The following is a 20,861-nucleotide window of genomic DNA, read 5'->3' as shown; positions in this document are numbered from 1 at the left end:
AGGTGGGGAGCAGGGGCTAGAACGCAGTTCTATGTACATGGGGATATGTGCAGTTAACAGGTGCATCACCACCAGGAACAGAATTGTCTGTTATGACACTATCACTTCTTTACCTCTATGTCTGAACTTCCTATCAAATGCTAGATTAAACACACTCAACATTGATATGTCAGTAAGGTCATCGCTATCAGTCTGTTTGATAACATTTCAATGTAGGCTATATCCAAAGCAGAACTAACTCTCAGGCAGAAGTTGAAAAACAAGATCAGAAGAGAAAACACAAGTAGAACCTGAACTGGAGTTGGTGTATTGCACAAAAGTAAAAGACTCTGGGATGGGTGGTGGGGAGAGTACAAGGCCAGGGAAAGGATAACAGAGGACTTAGTGGGGGTTGTATTGTTATGTGGAAAACTGAGAAATGTTATGCATGTACAAACTATTGTATTCACTGTCGACTGTAAAACATTAATCCCCCAATAAAGAAATTAAAAAAAAACAGAACTAATATATTGCCTTTTCTTTTCTTAGAAGTTATGACTTCAACACTCTCTACTTCTTTGAGAGCAATACAATCCTTTTGACTAAGTTAATAAAGGCTTGTTTCACTTGTTGGTTCCTCAGAGTATAAATAAAGGGGTTTAACATGGGAGAAACAGAAGTAACAAGTATTCCTACTCCCTTGTTAATGGCCATTTCATCTTCTGATAAAGGTTTGATATATATAAAGATGCAGCTACCATAGCTAATAGAAACCACAATAAAGTGGGAAGAACAGGTAGAAAAGGCTTTCATCTTTTGCTGGGCAGAGGGGAACCTCAGAATTGTTCTCATGATGAACATGTAGGACAGAACCACACACAGAAGCGTCACAACGAAGATCAAAGAAGAACAGACAATGACCATGTTCTCTAAGAGCACTATATCTGAGCATGAGATCTTCAGCATGGGTTTAGAATCACAGAAAAAGTGGTCAAGGAGATAATTGTCGCAGAAGTCTACTTGCAGTCCCAGACTAGTTGGTGGGAGTAGGATCAACAAAGAAATCATCCAACAGCAGAAGACCAGCCTTTTGCAGACCTCATGGCTCATGATGGTCATGTAATGCAGGGGTTTGCAGATGGCCACATAGCGATCATAGGACATGGCAGCCAGGAGGAAAAATTCAGTAACTGCAAAGACATCTATTAAAAACACTTGACACATGCAACCACTATAGGTGATGGTCTTGTCACCTGTGGTTAGGCTGTACAAGAACCTTGGGATACAGGCAGAAGTGAATGAGATTTCTAAGAAGGAAAAATTTTGGAGGAAAAAGTACATGGCAGTTTTAAGATGTGAATCCACTAGCGTGAGGATGATAATGGTCAGATTTCCAACAACACTCAGCAAGTAGCTGATAAACAAGAATATGAAAATCAGAATTTGCATTTGAGGATCATCTGTCAGTCCCCAGAGGATAAATGTGGTTGTTGCTGTGTGATTTCTCATTCTTGGCTCCAGATTTACACTCAATGTGCCTGTCAAATTAAGGATTGTGAACAATGAGAAAATGGTGTCAACAATTATAATGTAGTATATTTAAAAATCAGTGCATTGTATCTTGCATGCATTTTTTCAATTGATAATAAATACTTTGTAATAAGACATGTTCTTGGTAATGTTCAGCTTTTTATTCTGATTTTCAGAACTAGTTTTTAAGTATTTTGAGGGGGATAGACAGTAACACAGCAGGTTAAGCGCACATGGCGCAAAGTGCAAGGACCTGTGTAAGGATTGCAGTTTGGGCCCCCGACTGCCCACCTGCAGGGGGGTCATTTCATAAGTGGCGAAGCAGATCTGCAGGTGTCTATCTTTCTCTCTCCATCTCTGTCTTCCCCTCCTCTCTCCTTTTCTTTCTGTCCTGTATAACAACTAGGACATCAATAATAACAAAAAGGGAAATGAAAGGGGAAAAAAAAGGCCTCCAGGAGCAGTGGATTCAAGCCCCAGCAATAACCCTGAAGACAAAAATAAATAAATAAATAAATAAATAAATAAATAAATAAATAACTTTGACAAGGTCTTGTGCTGTTTAGATTTAATTACAAGCCAATTGTACACTGAAACTCCTGTGTACACACACACACACACACACACACACACACACACACACACAACGAAATACTATGGCTTTGATACTCTGCTTTTGATGTAATCTCATTGACCTAATTATAAATAACTGTAAGTACCAACAAACTGACTTTATATTCTAAAAAATAGTCATTGCCTGTATTTCTTTACAAACATGGGTGGTATCATGAATATTATATATAGTATAATATTCCCTAGGCAGACTATCTCACCAATGTGTTCTGGAACCTCATCTCTTCAGAACTTTACCCCACTAGGGAAAGACAGAAATGGACTGAGGTATGGATCCATCTGCCAATGTCCAGATCCAGCAAAGAAGCAATAACAGAAGTCAGAACTCCCACCTTCAGCACCCAAAAAGAATTTTGGTCCACACTCCCAATGATGGGGGAAGATGACCAGAGAACTCTGAACTTCATCAGGACCCAGAGAAAGAAAAGAGAAGGAAATTTAGATATAACAATAAGAGTATGTGTGGAAAGGAAAAGAAGATGGAACCTTGGAAAAAAAAAATGGGCAAATATATACAACTGTAAACAGGTAGTTGTAGAAATAATAGTTCACCCATATCTGCAACCTTAGGAAAAATGCTATAGCTTACAATGGAGAGAATGGGGATACAGAACTCTGGCGGTGGGATCAGCGTGGATTCGTACCCCTATTATCTTGTAATTTTGTAAATCAATATTAAATCACTAATAAAATTTTTAGTTATATAGTATATTTTGTTCACCTATTAATGAAATATACTCTTCTCTGTAATTTGCACTTCTGAACAACATTTTTTTTTCCTCTAGGGTTTTCTCTGGGGTTCGCCACTGCTCCTATCGGCCATTTTTTTTCCATTTTCCTGCCCCTGTAGTTATTATTGCCATTGCTGTTGGACAGGACTACAGAGATAAGTCAAGAGAGGATGGGAAGACAGAGAGGGGGAGAGAAAGACAGACATCTGCAGACCTGTTTCACCACTTGTGAAGCGAGCCCTGTCCAGGTGGGGATCCATAGGCTCGAACCAGGATCCTTACATGGGTCCTTGTGCTTCCCACCATGTGCGCTTAGCTCACTGTGCTACCACTCAGCCCCCCTGAACAACCTTTTTTTCTATTTTATTTTATAATAGGTGTGAATTTTAGGTTGTACATTTTTCAGAGACCTCTGCCTATGTCTCTAACTTAAATTTCATTGCTTATCACATGTTTGAGACTTCCTTATTCCTACAAAAATTTAAATCACATATAGATCAGGTGAGTGTGTGTGTGTGTGTGTGTGTGTGTGTGTGTGTGTGTGTGTAGAGAGAGAGAAAGAGAGAGAGAGAGAGGGAGAGAGAGAAGTCCCTACCAACCAGATGATAATCCTCCATGGTAAATATCCTAGAGAAAACACTAAATTTTGTTTAATTGTTTTTGGATGCACTGTGTGCACTCCCCAAAATATACGTAGACTACAAGTAATGATAGTTTAATGATTATAACAATTCACTTAATATAATAAGTAAAATAAGAGATTCAACTTATACAAAGAATTACACATCCACTCTTTTACTCACTGCTGAGAAATCTAGTTGGTGACCAAGTACCTACCTCTTTGCTTGAATCTTTAGCCTTCTAAGTTGGTGATTTACACCACTCTGAAAATACTAAACCATATGCTTTTTCCATAGTATATTAAGTTGACATCTGTGTTGATATCGGTTCACTGTTTGACATGAACTGAACATGTCAAAGTGCACTTAAGATCAAGGCTCTTTATTTGTCCTTGATTTCACTAGTTTTCAGATGAACACAAACTCAGTCCTATAAAGGCATCTGTCAATTCAAAATTATCAACTTTTATTTCTTTTACTACAAATCAGTCATCTACAAACATCTCTCTATTTATAAGAGAATATAATTCTGAATTCTCACATGGCCATGTCTTTCCTAAAGCATTGATCTGATTTAGGAAGCTAATTGCTACCTTAAGGTACGAGAACATGCTAGAAGTGCTTCTGCTTGAGATCAGTGAAATATTGAAACTTTCTAGATAGGATGATATATTTTTACAGTGGCCATTGTTGCTTTTTATTAGACAAATAAGAAAACAAGTCACAAAGCACAGGTCCTAAGTGAATTAAGTTCTAAATCACTAATGAGTCTGGTGTAATCTTTTTAGCAAAGTAACTAGAAAATGCAGCAGCAAGAACAGTGTCCCTAGAGACCTGAAAATACAATTCAGCACAGTCCAAATTAAGAGAGGAACATCAAGTAAAATGCAGCCACCCTCTCTATTTTCCCCTTTATTTAATAATGTCTATGGGAAACAGCTGCTAACAGAAAGTGATGATCCCTTCTTCTCTTTCCTTTGGTAAAGTATTTGCACCTTAAATCATTCCTAGTAATTTTAACAAAAGGTAAATAAAGAGGAAAACTAAATTTAAAAATAACCACTGGCTATATTTCAGGCCTCACCCTTCCAGAAATTTCCTAAAATGATATATTCATATTTGGGGCCAGGGCAGGTGGTACTGCACCTGGTTGAATGCACGTGTTACATGCAAAGGATCTGGATTCAAGTCCCCACTTCATAACCATTCAAGCAGATTTTTAGGTGCATGTCTTTCTCTTTCCCTTTTCTTTTTGGCTTATCTCACTTAACATGATTCCCTCAAGCTCCATGTAAGATGAGGTAAAGAAGGTGACTTCGTCATTCTTAAGAGCTGACCAATATCTCATTGTGTACACGTACCACAACACTAAATTTCTTTAGGAGACCTAAGGTCAAACTACTTTTGAGAGCAATATAATACTTTTGACCAACTCAGTAAAGCTTTGTTTCAGTTATTGGTTCCTCCGAGTATAAATAAGGGGATTAAATATGGTGTAACAAAAGTAGCAGCGGGTTAAGCACACATGGTGCAAAGCATTAGGACCGGCATAAGGATCCCAGTTCAAGCCGCCAGCTCCTCACCTGCAGGGGGGTCACTTCACAGGCAGTGAAGCAGGTCTGCAGGTGTCTATCTTTCTCTTCTCCTCTGTCTTCCCCTCGTCTCTCTATTTCTTTCTATCCTATCCAACAACAATGACAACAATAATAAATACAACAATAAAACAACAAGTGAAAGAAAATGGAATAAATAAATAAATATTTTAAAATAAATAAGTAAATATTTTAAAAGTAAGAAGTAACACAATTTGCTGTTACACTGAAGTATGAGAATATAAAATTTTGCAATAATCAAATTATATCAATAAAATATTTTAACATCCTAAAAACAATTTATAAGACACACACATGCACACACATATATAATTATTTAGCAATGATAAATACAAATATTCTATCATTTGCTACAATATGGACAGACCTTGAAGGCAAAATAAATAAGAAAGAGAAAGACAAATATTGTCTGTGAAATCATAAAGAAAAGAAAAGTATTTTTCAAGAGGCCCATAACTTCACTAATTTTTGCCTGAGCCCGACAGCTAACATGAAGGTGGGCTAGTGGATAAGGAAATGGTGTCAGAGTTGGAAATAAAACTAGAAAGCTGGATCAGGGAAGAGAGTAGCTCCCAAATATGGGAAAATTATATAAATACCATTAACTGTCCCATCAGTCTGACCTGGGACCCATATTAAGCCCAGGAACCTGTGCAACCTCGGCATTCATGTTGATCTGAGCTCACATTCTGTGGTCATAGTTACGGTTATTATAGGTTATACTCAAGTGGCAGAGTATGCTGACCCAGTCTCCCTTCAGAGTGGACAGTCCCTACTATAAGGAAATTTTGAGGATGTGGTTGAGCTTGGCAGGGCTTGACCTGAGGGACATGCCCATCCTGTCATTCTCTCTCTCTACTGAGAGGTCAAACAAGGAGGGACATGAACCCCCAAGATTTGCCTTGTCTTATCAGACTCCCTATCTCATAAAGCACCCTGCATTCCTGATACTATGGCCTACTCCCTTATTATCTACATAATCATTGTTTTGCCTGAAAGGTCTCCTCCCTAATTCCCCGCAGGTTATTATTAATCCTACCAGTTAACCCCCTAGCAACAGTTGCTAAGGAAGTCCCTACCTTTCCCAGCCCCCTTATACCATTCTCCACCCTTTCCTAACCATGTATGGTATTGTCAAGCCACTTCCATTTCCAATTTGGGGGGTTTCCGTTCTCTGGCCTCCAGGAGCTTGCTTGCGAACCAGGAGACTGACGCCAGCCATTGTGTTTTGTACCAAGTGGCTTAATCAGGTGTGCTACCACCTGACTCGGGGGCACTCAGATGAATAAAGATTTGAATGGCATCACCGCCACAACCTTGGTTCCTGGGTCAGATCTCTCTTGCGTCGCTAACCCAAAACCAACCACTCTTGTTCCACATTGAGGGCAAGGACCCAGAGATGCCCACAAGTGGGTCCATTATGCTGTTCCTGGTGGAGACGACTACTGATGTTGGATCTGTTAGAGTTATAGGCCCACCATATCTATGTGGGAATTCCAGGATTCCCTGACTTGGCCCCTAACGATGATGGGGTGGCCTGGTAATGAGCAAGGGAGTTGTCATTAAAGTATGCCAGTCTCTTGCCCTTATCCAGCTTTTTTAGTGCTTACTTTATCTGACAAAGCTAGCCTTAGAGTGATTGGGGAATAGACATAGGAAGTGGGTGAGATGGATATCTAGGTCTAAATAGAAACAATTTGATTGAGTAATAAAATTATGGTGTCTTTTTTGGTCTTTCTACTTGCTTGCTGCCCTTACCCCAAATCTCATATGCTCTATTCTTACCTTTAGGCTCCTCATTATTAAACAATTTATTATGCTTTATATCTTAATGCTTTTCAGCCATCAAATTGCAGATGCTACCATGATGCCAACATGACTTCCCTTGACAGAACACCAATGTGTCCTGGAACCCCACCTCTCCAGAGCTCTGCCCCACTAGGGAAAGACAGAAACAGTCTGGGAGTGTGGATTGACCTGCCAACGCCCATGTCTAGTGAAGAAGCAATTACAGAAGCCAGACCTTCCACCTCCTGCATCCCATAATGATCCTGGGTCCATGCGCCCAGAGGGATAAAGAATAGGAAAGCTGAAAATCTCCAGAGGGGATGGGATATGGTGATGGGAATTGTGTGGAATTGCACACCTCTTATCCAATAGACTTGTTGATCAAAATTAAATCAATTAAAAAAATTTACAGAAAAGAAACACACACACATATTGTGATATATACTAATAGTGGAATACTATTCAAATATATAAAAATAAAAAATTGAGGACTCTTTTGCTACAACATGAATGGAACTGCAAGGAATCATGCTGAGTGAAAGAGGAAGACAAATCTTAATTTTCTCATGCATGGTTCAGATTTAAGAAACTGCAAGAAAATACACAGAGTAAAGCACTAACAACTCATAGTCTATTTTAGGATATGCAAGGATTCAACAGAGGAAGACATAAGGGAGTTCCCATGACTTTACCCTCAATTTTGATTAATTCGCTAGAGCAACACAAAGAGTTCAGGAAACCTATTTACTTACTAGATCACCAATTTTTCTTTTCTTTTGTTTTGTTTTGTTTTATCTTCAGGGTTATTGCTGGGGATCGGTGCCTGACTACGAATCCACTGCTCCTGGAGGCCATTTTTCCCATTTTGTTGCCCTTGTTGTTGTTATTATTATTGTTGTTGTCATTGCTGTTATTGTTGTTGGATAGGTCAGAGAGAAATTGAGAGAGGAAGAGAGACAGAGGGGAAAGAGAAAGACAGACACCTGCAGATCTGTTTTGCCAGGCTACCGTGGGGATGCCTCTTCCAGGGCTCGTACTCTCTGGGTTAGAGAGAACGCCATTGGAGCCAGCCTGGGCTGCTACTCACTCAGGGATGTGATGGAGATGACTCAGGAATCAAACATGTGGTGGCAACAATGCAATATATCTATTGATCATAGAGCCACAGCTTTTAAAAGACAGACCTGGAAGTGGCAAGTTGGAAACAGAATTGGCTAGGAAAGGGGCAGAGAAAGGCAAAATGGGGCTGGAAAGGTATGAACTTCCTTAGCAATTGTTTCTAGGGTTTTAACTGGTGGGATTAATACTGTCTTGGAGGCAGGGAGGGTAAAAAGAAGATAGATCAAAGGAATGGAATGGGTGGTAATCTTTCAAGCAAAACAATGATTATGCAGATAGGCCATAGTATCAGGAATGCAGGGTACTTTGTGAGCCCTGCAGAGCTCAACCACATCCTCACCATTTCACAACACTGCTTCACTGCCTTACCATAATGGTTCATATGAAAATCCCAAAAAATATTTTTTTGTTCTGCTATGATGCCGCTGAAGGTAAATATTTTATTTCTGTGCACATCTCCCATGAGTGCTCATTAATTTGATTATATTTTGTTCATGACAGTTAATTTCACTATAGATGCATTAGTGGTTTAAATAAGGTCCATAAGGATTTTTTTTTTTGCTCATTTACTCATATGCCCTGTGTGTACTTAAACAGATAAAACCAAAAAACAATGCAACCTTTATTAGTGAAAATCTACACCAGTTTCTTTACACCTTCAAATCACCCTCACTGTCACTGCAAGGAATAATTAATTTCATAAAGTTTGTCCATATTTCTCCCATAATATTATTTCACTGAAGAAATATTATTTTACAATTTAATGAGAGATAGAAACTCTGATCAGTTCCATTTTAGACTCAGTACAGTAAAAAAAAAAAAAGGGTATTATTCTCTGTGCCACTGCATATCATCTTGCATTTGAAAACATAATTAACTACAAGTACATGCTGGGGTTAAATGTATGCCTTATGATAACTCAAACTTATAGCCACTAGCAGCCAGTGCTTCCAAAGTGAAAAGAAACAATTTGGGGTTATATTTCCCAAAAAGTAATGGCGAAACAAAAGAATGTAAGTATGATATATTTGTCATTTATCTGCCTGAAAGTATAAAAGCAAAAGCCATGCAAGTCGTGTAAAAATACACCTAAGGTAAGATAGCAGATTTAGAGTTTTCTATTAGAAAACCTGAGTCCAGGAAATATCTTCACTTTCAAAGAAATGTTGAAAGTAATATGTAAGCTGCACTTTACTCAATATAGCATGGTAAGTACTATAAAATTGACTTAAATAAGGCTCTTCAAAGAAATCAGAATTAAAAACTAAACTATGATATAACAAGAGATCTAAAAGGAATAATAAAAAAATATATATTCCTGTCTTTCTCACAGGGCCTTAGTACCCAGTGGCTATATATTTATACACAACTATATATTTAAAATATCCTGCTGACTCTCAAAATTTTACAGTCAATGAAATTTTAGTTTAAGAAAAAGAACGCTTTAGAGGGGATCATTTTAAGATCATGTACATCAGGAAAAATGTTTAATGAACTTGATGATAAGATTATCAACACACACACAAAAAAAAACCTTCTAAATTGTTTCTTAAACTATTCTGGATCCATTTAGGGCTGCCTTAATCCTAAAACAACCCACAGTAATTAACATATCAATTAGGAATTAGAGCCTCTGGTGATAATTATTCTTTTACTAGGGGGTTTAAATAACTCATGAAAATGCAAAGTAAGTACATGTTTATTACTAATTTACAGTACCATTTGGTCAGGGGGGAAATGGTAATGATGCATCATTTGTACTCATTTGCAATTATTTGTAATAATTTGTAATGAAAGTTATTAATTGTTCATGCAGAATAAAATGGTGTGTGCTTCATTTTTTAAGAAAAATGTTCTTGTTAATAAAAACAATATATTAAGAGGAAAATGTCTAAAAATAAGAGAGTTCAACATTCAAAGCTCTGAAAAACAGATATCTTCACTTATAAATAGCGGGAGTATACAATGGGATACACTTTCTAATGGACTAGTTTGGCAATAACAGTAGGAATAAGAATGGAAGGTTCTGGGAGTTGGGCGGTAGTGCCACAGGTTAAGCGCACGTGGTGCAAAGGGCAAGGACCAGCGTAACCCCCAGTTCAACCCCCAGCTCCCCAAGTGCAGGGGAGTCACTTCACAGGCAGTGAAGCAGGTCTGTAGGTGTCTATCTTTCTCTCTCCCTCTCTGTCTTCCCCTCCTCTCTCCATTTCTCTCTGTCCTATCTAAAAACAACAACGATGACACCAATAACAATAATAACAACTACAACAATAAAAAAAAAAACAAGGGCAACAAAAAGGGAAAATAAATATTTTTTAAAAATTTAAAAAAGATTTGCAGTGAGTACCTCCCTAACACTTCCTCTCCACTATTCCAAGCTTGGGATCCATGATTGCTCAACAAATTGTTTGGCTTCATATGTTAACTCTCTTTTCAATCACCAGGTTCCAGATGCCACCAGGATGCTGGCTAGGCTTCCCTGGATTGAAGACCCCACCAATGTGTCCTGGAGCTCAGCTTCCCCAGAGACCCACCCTACTAGGGAAAGAGAGAGGCAGACTGGGAGTATGGACCGACCAGTCAACGCCCATGTTCAGCGGGGAAGCAATTACAGAAGCCAGACCTTCTACTTTCTGCAACCCTCAACGACCCTGGGTCCATGCTCCCAGAGGGATAGAGAATGGGAAAGCTACCATGGGAGGGGGTGGGTTATGGGGATTCGGTGGTGGGAATTGTGTGGAGTTGTACCCCTCCTACCTTATGCTTTTGTTCACTAATCCTTTCTTAAATAAAAAATTTAAAAAAATTTTTAAAAAAATTTAAAAAAGAATAGAAAGTCCTTTTGTAATTCCTTTTTAGCCAGTTGTTAAATGTGAAAATAATCTCATGGGCACAGTAGATATTTATGGAGATGCATACCCATTAAAATATTGTTGAAATGCAGTTAAGCACATTAATGCTCAACCTTATAACTATCATCTTTCAATTTTCTTTCATATATATGACTTAGATATTATAAAGAATATTTAAAGATTTAGTAAATAGAATGCAAATGCATTTTAAAAAGCAGCTGAATAAAGATCTGCAAAACAGTTCACCTACATAGTGTGCCTGATTCACCCTGTCTGCCCTCCACATTTCAAGCTGGCCACCATCAGAGGAAGCTTTGGTGCTATGGAGTCTCTCTCTCTTTCTCTCTCTCTCTCTCTCTCTCTCCCTGCTTCTCTCAGTTTCTCTCTATCTGAAAATGTGATCAAGGAGCATTTAAAAAAGAAGAAGAAAAAGAAATGATAAATACAATAAAGCTAAGGGAAAACATCAAATGTTATATATCATTTTTATAATATATAAAATTATAACATAAAAGTATAAACAGGTATGAATAAATAATAACAAATTCAATCTTAGATGATTATAGCATTTTTCTACCAGTTCTAAATGAATGTAATTGTGTCATCATTTTATTATGGGGAATTAAAGTAATGTTGTTATTTTTAAATAGAAGAACAAAAGTAGCAGCTTGCCACAGTTTAAAATTCTGATAACAGGAAATAAAAGTCAAAGATTAAAACTTGTTATTTAGCATAATATTTTCATTGATAATTTTCTTCTCCATTGAAATAATGATGTCAAATTACTCAGAAATCTTGTTCTAACCACTTCTTCTGAAATGGGAGCACAAGATTGTATACTGGCCAATCCACTGATCCCCCAATTGCTATCACTGAGTGGTACACTGCCTACATATCATAAAAATACACATCTTCAGGGTGAGTGCCACAAAGCAAAGAGGTACCATGAAGCAATGACAACAGTTATTATTAGTGACAGTCCCAATGGAAAAAAAATAACTTTTCAGAGAAAGGAATCTTAGCAAAGAAGGAAGTCATTTCCCCAAATCATAATCTCTCTTGTCTACCCAGCTTAGAGACTATTGGATACTGCTTTATCAAGGGAGTTAACAAGTAACCTCAGGAGGCACTTAGAAGTCAGAAGCAACTAAAATATCTATGTGCAATCTGCAGAACCCTAGTGAGAATCATGGAAGTCTAAGGAGACAGTTCTGTCCTCTGGGGATTATTCTCACAGTGCCCCTTGTATCAGTGTTCTGGAAAGACTTGGGGTGGTTGGGATGTCTAACTACAGAAGGATATTAAAGAGAAATTCAGGAGAAACAGACAAATTCGAGGTTGTTCAAACTGATAACTAAGGACAGAGAATGGAATATTTTAGCATGTAGTCCAGTAGAGAGAGTATAAAAGAAATTGATGAGTATGGAACTCCATCTGGGAAATTTCATAGTATCACTGTTACATAGTAGCAATTTATATTCATAGTAACATTGCTCCAAATTTGCCTACAATGTAAAGGTTTGTCTATAAAGCTGTCTAGATTTAGGTATTACTTTAGGGAACAAACATTTCAAAGAATGGAAAATAATATAACTAAATTACCAGTGGTATTACATTCTCATAGACTATGAGAATGATTTGATGATTGCTGTTCTGACAGGTAAATAAATTATTATATGTATTTTTCTAGTAATCAACATTTCTGGATTTCCTGGTCTACACTGTGAACTACAGAAACTGTGATAGATGTCCCAATCTCAACGGAATGTGAGAATCTCATGGGGTCTTTCTTGATACTTTAACATTAATCCTCTAGCCAGAGTGGAAATGAACTTCAGGTGAGTATTCTCCACAAACCACATTCTGAACACTAGGATTAAGCAGAATTTATGGAAATGAAACATTATGTGTGGTTTTGTTTGTTTGTTTGCTTGTTTGTTTTTGCCTCCAGGATTATTGCTGGGACTCACCACGTGCCTGCACCACGAATCCACTGCTCCTGGAGACTACTTTTTTCCTTTTTGTTGCCCTTGTTTTTTGCTTTTTTTAAACTGTTGTTATGGTTATTATTATTATTTTTTGCTGTCATTGTTGTTGGATAGGACAGAGAGAAATGGAGAATGGAGGGGGAGACGGAGAGGGGGAGAGAAAGATAGACACTTCCAGACCTGCTTCAGTGCTTGTGAAGCGACCCCTTACAAGTGGGGAGACAGAGGCTTGAACCAGGATCCTTACACCAGTCCTCCTCGCGCTTCACTCCGTGTGTGCTTAACCTGCTGCGCTACAACCCAACCCCCATGAAGCATTATGTAATCACCTTGCTATGCAATTAATAATTAAGTTTGAGGTTAAAATGTGTTTCTACTGACTTTCTTGGCTACTTTTATTTACAAAATGTTTTAAATTGTTATTTTTATACTTTCCTCCTTAGATTCAAAGTTTATGATTCATCAGGACAGACTCAATATATATCTACAGACAGTGATGAAAAATCATTCTTCAATAACAACATTCATACTGCTAGGACTAACGGATGACCCACTCCTACAGGTGTTTCTTTCAGTATTGCTTTTTCTCACATACATATTCACAGTTATTGGAAATCTAATCATTATCCTTCTCACTCTCATGGATTCTCATCTTAAAACACCCATGTACTTCTTCCTTCGAAATTTCTCCATCTTAGAAATAATATTTACAACTGTCTGTGTTCCTCGATTCCTGTACAGCTTGACAACTGGAGACAAAACTGTTACCTATAATGCTTGTGCCACCCAATTATTTTTTGTCATCCTCACTGGGGCAACAGAATTTTTTCTCCTAACTGCCATGTCCTATGACCGCTACATGGCCATCTGTAAGCCTCTGCATTACACCACCATCATGAATGAAAGGGTATGCACCATTTTTGTTGTTTGCTGTTGGGTGACTGGGTTAGTTGTCATAATCCCACCACTTAGCCTAGGAATTCAGCTAGATTTCTGCAACTCTAATCTTATTGACCACTTTGGCTGTGATGCAGCTCCTCTTCTGAAGATTGTATGCTCAGACACTCATTTGGTAGAGCAAGTAGTTTTAATCATGGCAGTGCTGACTCTCATAGTCACATTAGTGTGTGTAGGTGTGTCCTATACACATATCATTAAGACTATTTTAAAACTTCCTTCAGCTCAGCAAAGAAAAAAAGCTTTCTCCACCTGTTCTTCCCACATGATTGTAGTTTCCATTACATATGGAAGTTGTATTTTTATCTATATCAAACCAGCAAAGGAAGGAGTTACCATGAATAAGGTGGTGTCTCTGCTCAACACCTCAATTATACCTTTGATGAACCCTTTCATTTATACTTTAAGGAATAAGCAAGTCAAGCAAGCCTTCAAGGACTCAATTAAGAAGTTGGCATTTCTTTCAAAGAATTAGGAGTGTAATAAGGCTTGTGAGGGGGGGGTCAGGAAGTAGAGCACTGGGTTAAGCACACATAATGAAAAGGGCAAGGACTGGTGCAAAGATCCTGGTTTGAGCTCCCAGCTCTCCACCTGCAGGGGGGTCACTTCACAAGCAGTGAAGCAGATATGCAGATATATCTTTTTCTCCCCTCTCTGTCTTTCCCCTCCTCTCTCAATTTCTCTTTGTTCTATTCGGCAACAACAATGAGAAAAAAGATGAAGCAGTGGATTTATAGTGCAGGCATTGTGCCCCAGCAATAACCCTAGAGGCAAAAAAAGACTTGATTTGAATATATATATATATGTATATATGTATATGTGTATGTCTATATATAAAGGGAGGATGGTCCAAGATGGGCATAGTAGGAGAATCCTGAACTCATCATCTCCTTATCCACAATACATCTACATCTACAAGTGAAGAAGTTCCCTTTGAAATATAACTGAAAACTAGCAGAACAGCATCCCCACAGCAAAAAGGAAGGATTTTTGCTCCATATCAGGAACTCTGGACACCCGGAATCTGCACTGGAGAAGGAAACCCTGAAAACATTGAATGCTTGTGCCACCCAGTTATTTTTTGTAATCCACACTGGGGCAACAGAATTTTTATCTGCTAACTGCCATGTCCTGTGACCACAGCTATGTGGCCATCTGCAAGCCTCTGCATTACACCAACACCAGGAATGAAAGGACATGCACCATTTTTGTTGATTGCTGTTAGGTGATTGGGTTAATTGCCATAATCCCTGTTGAAACCACAAAGATGTGTTCTAAGGAGGATGCTAGTATTACAGGAAATAGAGATTCCACACTTAAAGAGTTAAACACAGATCCATTGTACTTAGGGGGAAAAGCAGCAGTTTGAAAGGTACCTAACTCATATATGAAGGATATCCATTTGCTGATTTTTTTTTCATTTTATGAAGTGCCAGGATTTCATACATGCATAATATATTTTAGAAAGAAACAGAAAAGACTCCAGGGTCAGGGGAGTCAGACAAATTAAGGGAACAGAGAAATAAGATGATATGAAAGAACAAGCTAAATCTCCAAGAAAAAAAACTTAATGAAATAAGTGAGATAAGCAGAATATCTGATGAATTATAGAAATATTCATAAAAATACTCATTGAAGTTGTGAAAAGAATGGATGAGCAAAGTGAGACATTCAACAAATATGGAGAAGATATAAGAATATTTTAAACAGAAGTCATGAAGCATAAAACATAACAGCTTAAAAACACAATCTTGTCATGTATTGTACCAAAGCAAAAGATTCTGGATCCCTATGCCGGTCCTTGCACTTCTCACCATGTGCGCTTAACCCGCTGAGCTACCGCCTGATCCCCTTCTTCTAAGCCTTCTAATGATGAAACCAAGTGACTGAGGAAGATGCTTACCATATAAGAGGAAGTGAAACTCTTGGATATAATTAAAGATGGCAAGAAAATTGTGGAGGTTGCCCGCCATTACAACTGAGTAAGTCTACCATTTGCTCCATCCGTAAAAATGAAAAGAACATCTGTGCAATAGCTGCTGTCTCTTTCAACAAAGAAGCAAAGTTAAAGGGGTGTTACTTCATGTCTAGAGGGCTCTAATAATGTTTTTAAAAAAAACCTGTATTTAGATTGTCATAAACAGGTTTTATATGCTCTATGAAAATATTTGATCCATAAGTAAAGAATTATAATTTGCAAAAATTTACTTATCACAGTAGAGTCCATAACTAATTAACCTCGATAAAGGAGGGACAACTATAGTGGAAAATGGCGGGGGGGGGTGGGAAATCATATCAGAGATCAGTAGTGATAAATCAATTTCTGGAGTTTCTATTAGCTAGTAAATCATGGAGTGATACTCTCTAAATCAGTTATCCTATTGTGAAGAATATATTGGTCTTATCCCACCTCTTGGGGTAAGCTGTCTGTCTCAGATGTCCTGCTTCTCTTCCTCATGGAAGTATTTGTTCAGCTTCAGTTTAGTATTCCAAAGGATTCTGAAAATGATCATATTCTGATTCTAGGATTTGTCTAACTTGGGTGTTGGGTATCAGGGTCATCACTTAACATGTCCATCTTACGTGGATTCCAATGTGCAAGGTCATGAATGACAGATGATTTGAGGTAGGCTGGGGCACTGGTTAAAGTCTAACCAACATTCTATTTCCTGGAATGTGCAGTCTTACTAAAAACATTTCCCTTTTCCTTGTGAATCTCTCTGAGCACAACATATTACAATAAGCCACAGATCTGATTATAATGCAACTGATAAACAGTGGCTCACAAAACTCTAAATTTTCAGGAGTATAATCTCCTATGTTATCACATTCACCAAAAATTCTATGATCCTTCCATATCCCCACCCCCATCACCGCAGCTTACTTTACTGTTTCTAAAATTACAAAATATCAAAAAATCTGAGGCTAATTCTAGAAATCTATTATTGTTTTAAATACTTTTTTTTCAACCTTTCTAAGGAAGTTTATCAAACCTGGAAATCTCATACCAAAATTCCTTGGTGGCTTCTAGTTTTGCATAAGTGACTCATCTTATGGTACTTCATCAATCATAAAACCTTGTAAGACCAAGTTATTTGTGTTTTTAGATAATGTTAATTAATCTGAATTAATAAACACAAATAAATTAAAAATTACTACATCCACTATTATAATTTTAAATATGTGTACTTCAAATAGACCATTAAATATTAAACCAGCTTTTATTATTTTTTTATTAACTTATTCCAGATCATTTTTTCTCCCTTTTAAAATATTTAGGTTAGCTTCGGTTATGTTTCTTGAAGCAGAAAATAGATGCATAATTCCTTAATATAACCTGCACTCACATTTCCCTGTTGTCTGATGACAAATGAGGTAATTGCTGCTGCCCCCCACCCCCACTTACTGAGCAGAACAGCACCAGGGGGCAACCTTTGAGATAAAAGCTGTTAAGAAGGCCAGCACCTGGGGGAGGGGCAGTTCTGTCCTGAGATAAGTTCCATATTCTCCTCCCTACCTAGTTGCTCTGTATCTAAATAACACGTTGATTTTTGACACATCCCTGTGAAAGTTCTTTCATCTTGTCCTGCTTCTTTGAAATGAAAATGTAACCATGACCTTGAAAAATTCATGTTTGTCGGGGTGATCTCCAGGGAAAGGTAATGGACCAGTTCTTTCTTGCTCACACAAGGAACAACACGAAGTAAAGACACTGAGGAGACTGCTGTGTGCTCAGATCTCAATTATTAGCAGGTGGACATGAGTTAAATAGGAAACCAAACAAAGGGAATTATTGAAATATGTCAGAAATTACAAGTTTCTTAAAGGTCAGCTTGCCCCTATGGTAGGGGGCTGGTATGACAGGAATTGATGAGATACAAGACAGTTATTCTCCATGACGCAAGCAACTTAATTATCCAAAGGTATTTGAGAGAAGCATAGGGGTTAAACCAGTAGGGTGAGACAGAGAGAAGATGGATATCAAAAGGCCATATAGTTTGGAATTTCTCTTGTCTGGGGTCTGAGGTGTATGATGGAGTATGTGATAAGGTGTGTTCTCCTCTGTGATCAGAAGGTAAGGTGACTTTGAATAAATGAATCTTAAAGTAGACAGCAATGTGGCATGCAGTTAATGGGGAGAAGTATTGGGGTTTCTGTGGGCCTGAGAGTCAAGAAGGAGACTAAGTCTGGGAGATAGTTTCTCCTCTTCATTCACCTTGGTTGAGAGAGAGACTCACAAGAGGGTATCTTCTCAGACCTCTATCCAAGGATGGAAGTTCTCCCTAAGCTCTATCAAGCTTACACATAGTCCCAACATCTCCTCCTTATTTCTTTAATTAATGAACAGTGTCTACGGATCAATGTAAGCAAGAGCATTTACCTCTTCTAAAGGAATACGAGTGTAAGGGTGAACAGAAACCCTCTGAACTGTGACATGAATAATGTCATGTATGCATTTCTTGAGGAATTGAATGAGGCAAGGAGCAATCAGTAATAGGACTGCAATAGCTAGCAAAGGGCCTAGGAGATGCAGAAGCAAAGCAGTTAAAGGAGAAGAAAGCCAAGAGTTAGTATTGAAAGGGGAAAAGGAATTCTTAATATCATGGCTGAATTTGTGCAAGGTATCAATTCTGTTCTACAAATCCAGTTTCATTTATGAAAAAACACATTCTTCTGCAATGCTAGACAAAGGTCATACTGCTCTGCATAAATCAAGTCCAAACCATGGCAGTTCTGGAGTACCACCTTGGCAAGGGAGTTTATCTGTCTCTGGAGAGACTCCAAGCTGTCAGAGGTGAAGTCAAATGGACTGTTGAAGTTGATTTTCAATGTGTCCAGAAGCATAGAGAGATTGTCCCAAAGCTCCACCAGTCAGTCGATGTGATGTCCAGGGGAAAAAACACAGCACGTCTGGTCCTCTGATGATCGTCAGCGCCAACTGATGAAATTCTTCTTCTTCATAGAGGGTCAGCTGTGGAATGAGTGAAACTAGGAGGCAAGGACCAGGTAGAGAAGAATTGACATGAAAATATAGGGTGGCGTTGCACCAAAACACAAACATAGGAGGTGCATACACATTAGAAGTCAAGGTGAGGTTCCTTGAACATTGTGGAACATTGGGAGAAAAGTGAGAGGTCAATAAACATGTAAGAATGAAGTCAGAGCCAATGGCTTCTGTATAAAGAGGAACTGAAATCAGTGGTGGTAGGTCAGCAGAGAGAGAAGACTTGGATAGGCTGGTGAGGTTAGCTGGAATATATACTGGCATGGTGTCCTTTATGGTAAGGACTTGCCAGCAGGGACTCTGGATTTTTCAAGACCAATAATGGCATCCACGATAATAAAAGGAAAACAAATATGGACATCCAGTATTGAAAAAAGAAAAAAGAAAAAATATATGTCTCTATGACTGGAAGAATGGGTGGCTTTGCCAATGAGATACAATAGATAGACAATTCGAATTTTTGTATATATTAAAAAGGTTTAGTATAGTGATTCATTGACAGTTTAGCCAACTGAATATTGGGGGGTGCATTCCCTTCTTTTTTTATTGAATTGAACTTAAGGTTTATAGTTTTGGGAATACTGTAATGAGAGTAATGTTCTAAAGGGAACAAAAATACATGGAATGGATATGTCTATTGAAGCAAAACAGGAGAGCCTCACAAGGGAAAGAGAAAGACAGGCTGGGAGTATAGATCGACCTGGAGCTCCAATTCCCCAGAGCCCTTCCCCACTAGGGAAAGAGAGAGACAGGCTGGGAGTATGGATCCACCTGTCAATGCCCATGTACAGCGGGGAAGCAATTATAGAAGCCAGACCTCCCACCTTCTGCACTCCATAATGACCCTGGGTCCATACTCCCAGAGGGATAAAGAATAGGAAGGCTATCAAGGGAGGGGATGGGATACTGAGTTCTGGTGGTGGGAACTGTGTGGAGTTGTACTCCTCTTATCCTATGCCAGTGTTTCCTTTTTATAAATAAAAATTAAAAAGAGAGGAAGGAAGGAGAGAAAGGAATAAGACAGATTCCTTTTATATATATATATATATATATATATATATATATATATATGATTTCATTCATTTATTAATGAGAAGGAGAGAAAGAGAAAACCAGACACCCCTCTGGCACATGTGCTGCCAGGGACTGACCCAGAACCCCATGCTTGAGAGCCCAAAGCTCCATCCTCCCAGAATACAGCTTCATTTTCTTTTCATTACTTTGTCATGGAAAATTCTGTGTTTCAGCTCTCCAGTGTTACAGCTCAAATGTAACCAAAGAACAAGACCAAGGTCTCAAGGAAGACAGGAAGTTACATTTAGTTCTCCCTAATGGGTTTCAGGTCGGTTCCTACCAGGCCTAACAAATTTCTACCTCTGAATCCAGCCTTTTTTTTTTTCAACTGAGGGGGCTAGTGCAGTCATTGACATATGTATACAATTTCATTATATAATAGCCCCCCAGAATTTTCTTCTTATCCTCTCTCCCTCTCCCCCCCAGAGTTCTTTGCTTTGGTGCAATATACCATGTCTAATCCATGTTTCCTTTGTGTTCTCCCTCTCCATACCTACTTTATTAACTCCTGCTAATAAATAAGATCATTTGGTATTTGTCCTTCTCTTTTTGGCTTATCTCACTCAACATGATGTCCTGGAGTTTCATCCAAGAGGATGCAAAGGAGGCAACATCATCATTTTTAACATCTGAGTAGTATTCCATCGTGTAATATACCACAATTACTTTAGCCACTCATCTGATGTTAGACATATGGGTTGTTTCCAGGTTTTGGCAATTACAAATAGTGCTGCTATGAACACAGGTATACACAGATATATTCTGATAGGTGTTTCTGTCTCCTGTAAGTAAATCCCAAGGAGAGGAATTGCTGGATTATAGGGTAGGTCCATTCCTAATGCGCCAGTAAGTCTCCAAATTGCTTTCTACAGTGGCTGGACCATTTGGCACTTACACCAGCAGTGCATAAGTGTTCCTTTTCACCCACATTCTCTCCAACATTTTTTATTTCTGCCCTTGCTGATGTATGAC

The 20,861-nt window shown here is 38.3% G+C and overlaps 2 protein-coding genes across 2 annotated transcripts; one reads left to right on the top strand and one right to left on the bottom strand.

Moving 5' to 3' along the window:
* Positions 1-549: 549 nt before the first annotated feature.
* Positions 550-1,488, bottom strand: LOC103109086 (olfactory receptor 6C2-like). The gene has a single exon (XM_007518091.2). It carries the CDS (start codon positions 1,486-1,488, stop codon positions 550-552), a length of 939 nt encoding a protein of 312 aa, XP_007518153.2.
* An 11,849-nt stretch (positions 1,489-13,337) lies between these two features.
* On the top strand, positions 13,338-14,285 carry LOC103109085 (olfactory receptor 6C2-like). The gene has a single exon (XM_007518090.2). The coding sequence runs from the start codon at positions 13,350-13,352 to the stop codon at positions 14,283-14,285; it is 936 nt and encodes a 311-aa protein (XP_007518152.1). The 5' UTR covers positions 13,338-13,349.
* The last annotated feature ends 6,576 nt before the right edge of the window (positions 14,286-20,861 follow it).

This window comes from Erinaceus europaeus, chromosome 7, assembly GCF_950295315.1.
Source record: "Erinaceus europaeus chromosome 7, mEriEur2.1, whole genome shotgun sequence".
Classification (NCBI taxonomy): Eukaryota; Metazoa; Chordata; class Mammalia; order Eulipotyphla; family Erinaceidae; genus Erinaceus; species Erinaceus europaeus.
Note: the sequence above shows the minus strand (reverse complement) of the source record. Positions and strands in the feature narration are given on the sequence as shown.

What these genes read in the sequence shown, in the direction of transcription:
- LOC103109086 (XM_007518091.2), bottom strand. Translation starts at nt 1,488, where the DNA reads ATGAGAAATCACACAGCAACAACCACATTTATCCTCTGGGGACTGACA.
- LOC103109085 (XM_007518090.2), top strand. Translation starts at nt 13,350, where the DNA reads ATGAAAAATCATTCTTCAATAACAACATTCATACTGCTAGGACTAACG.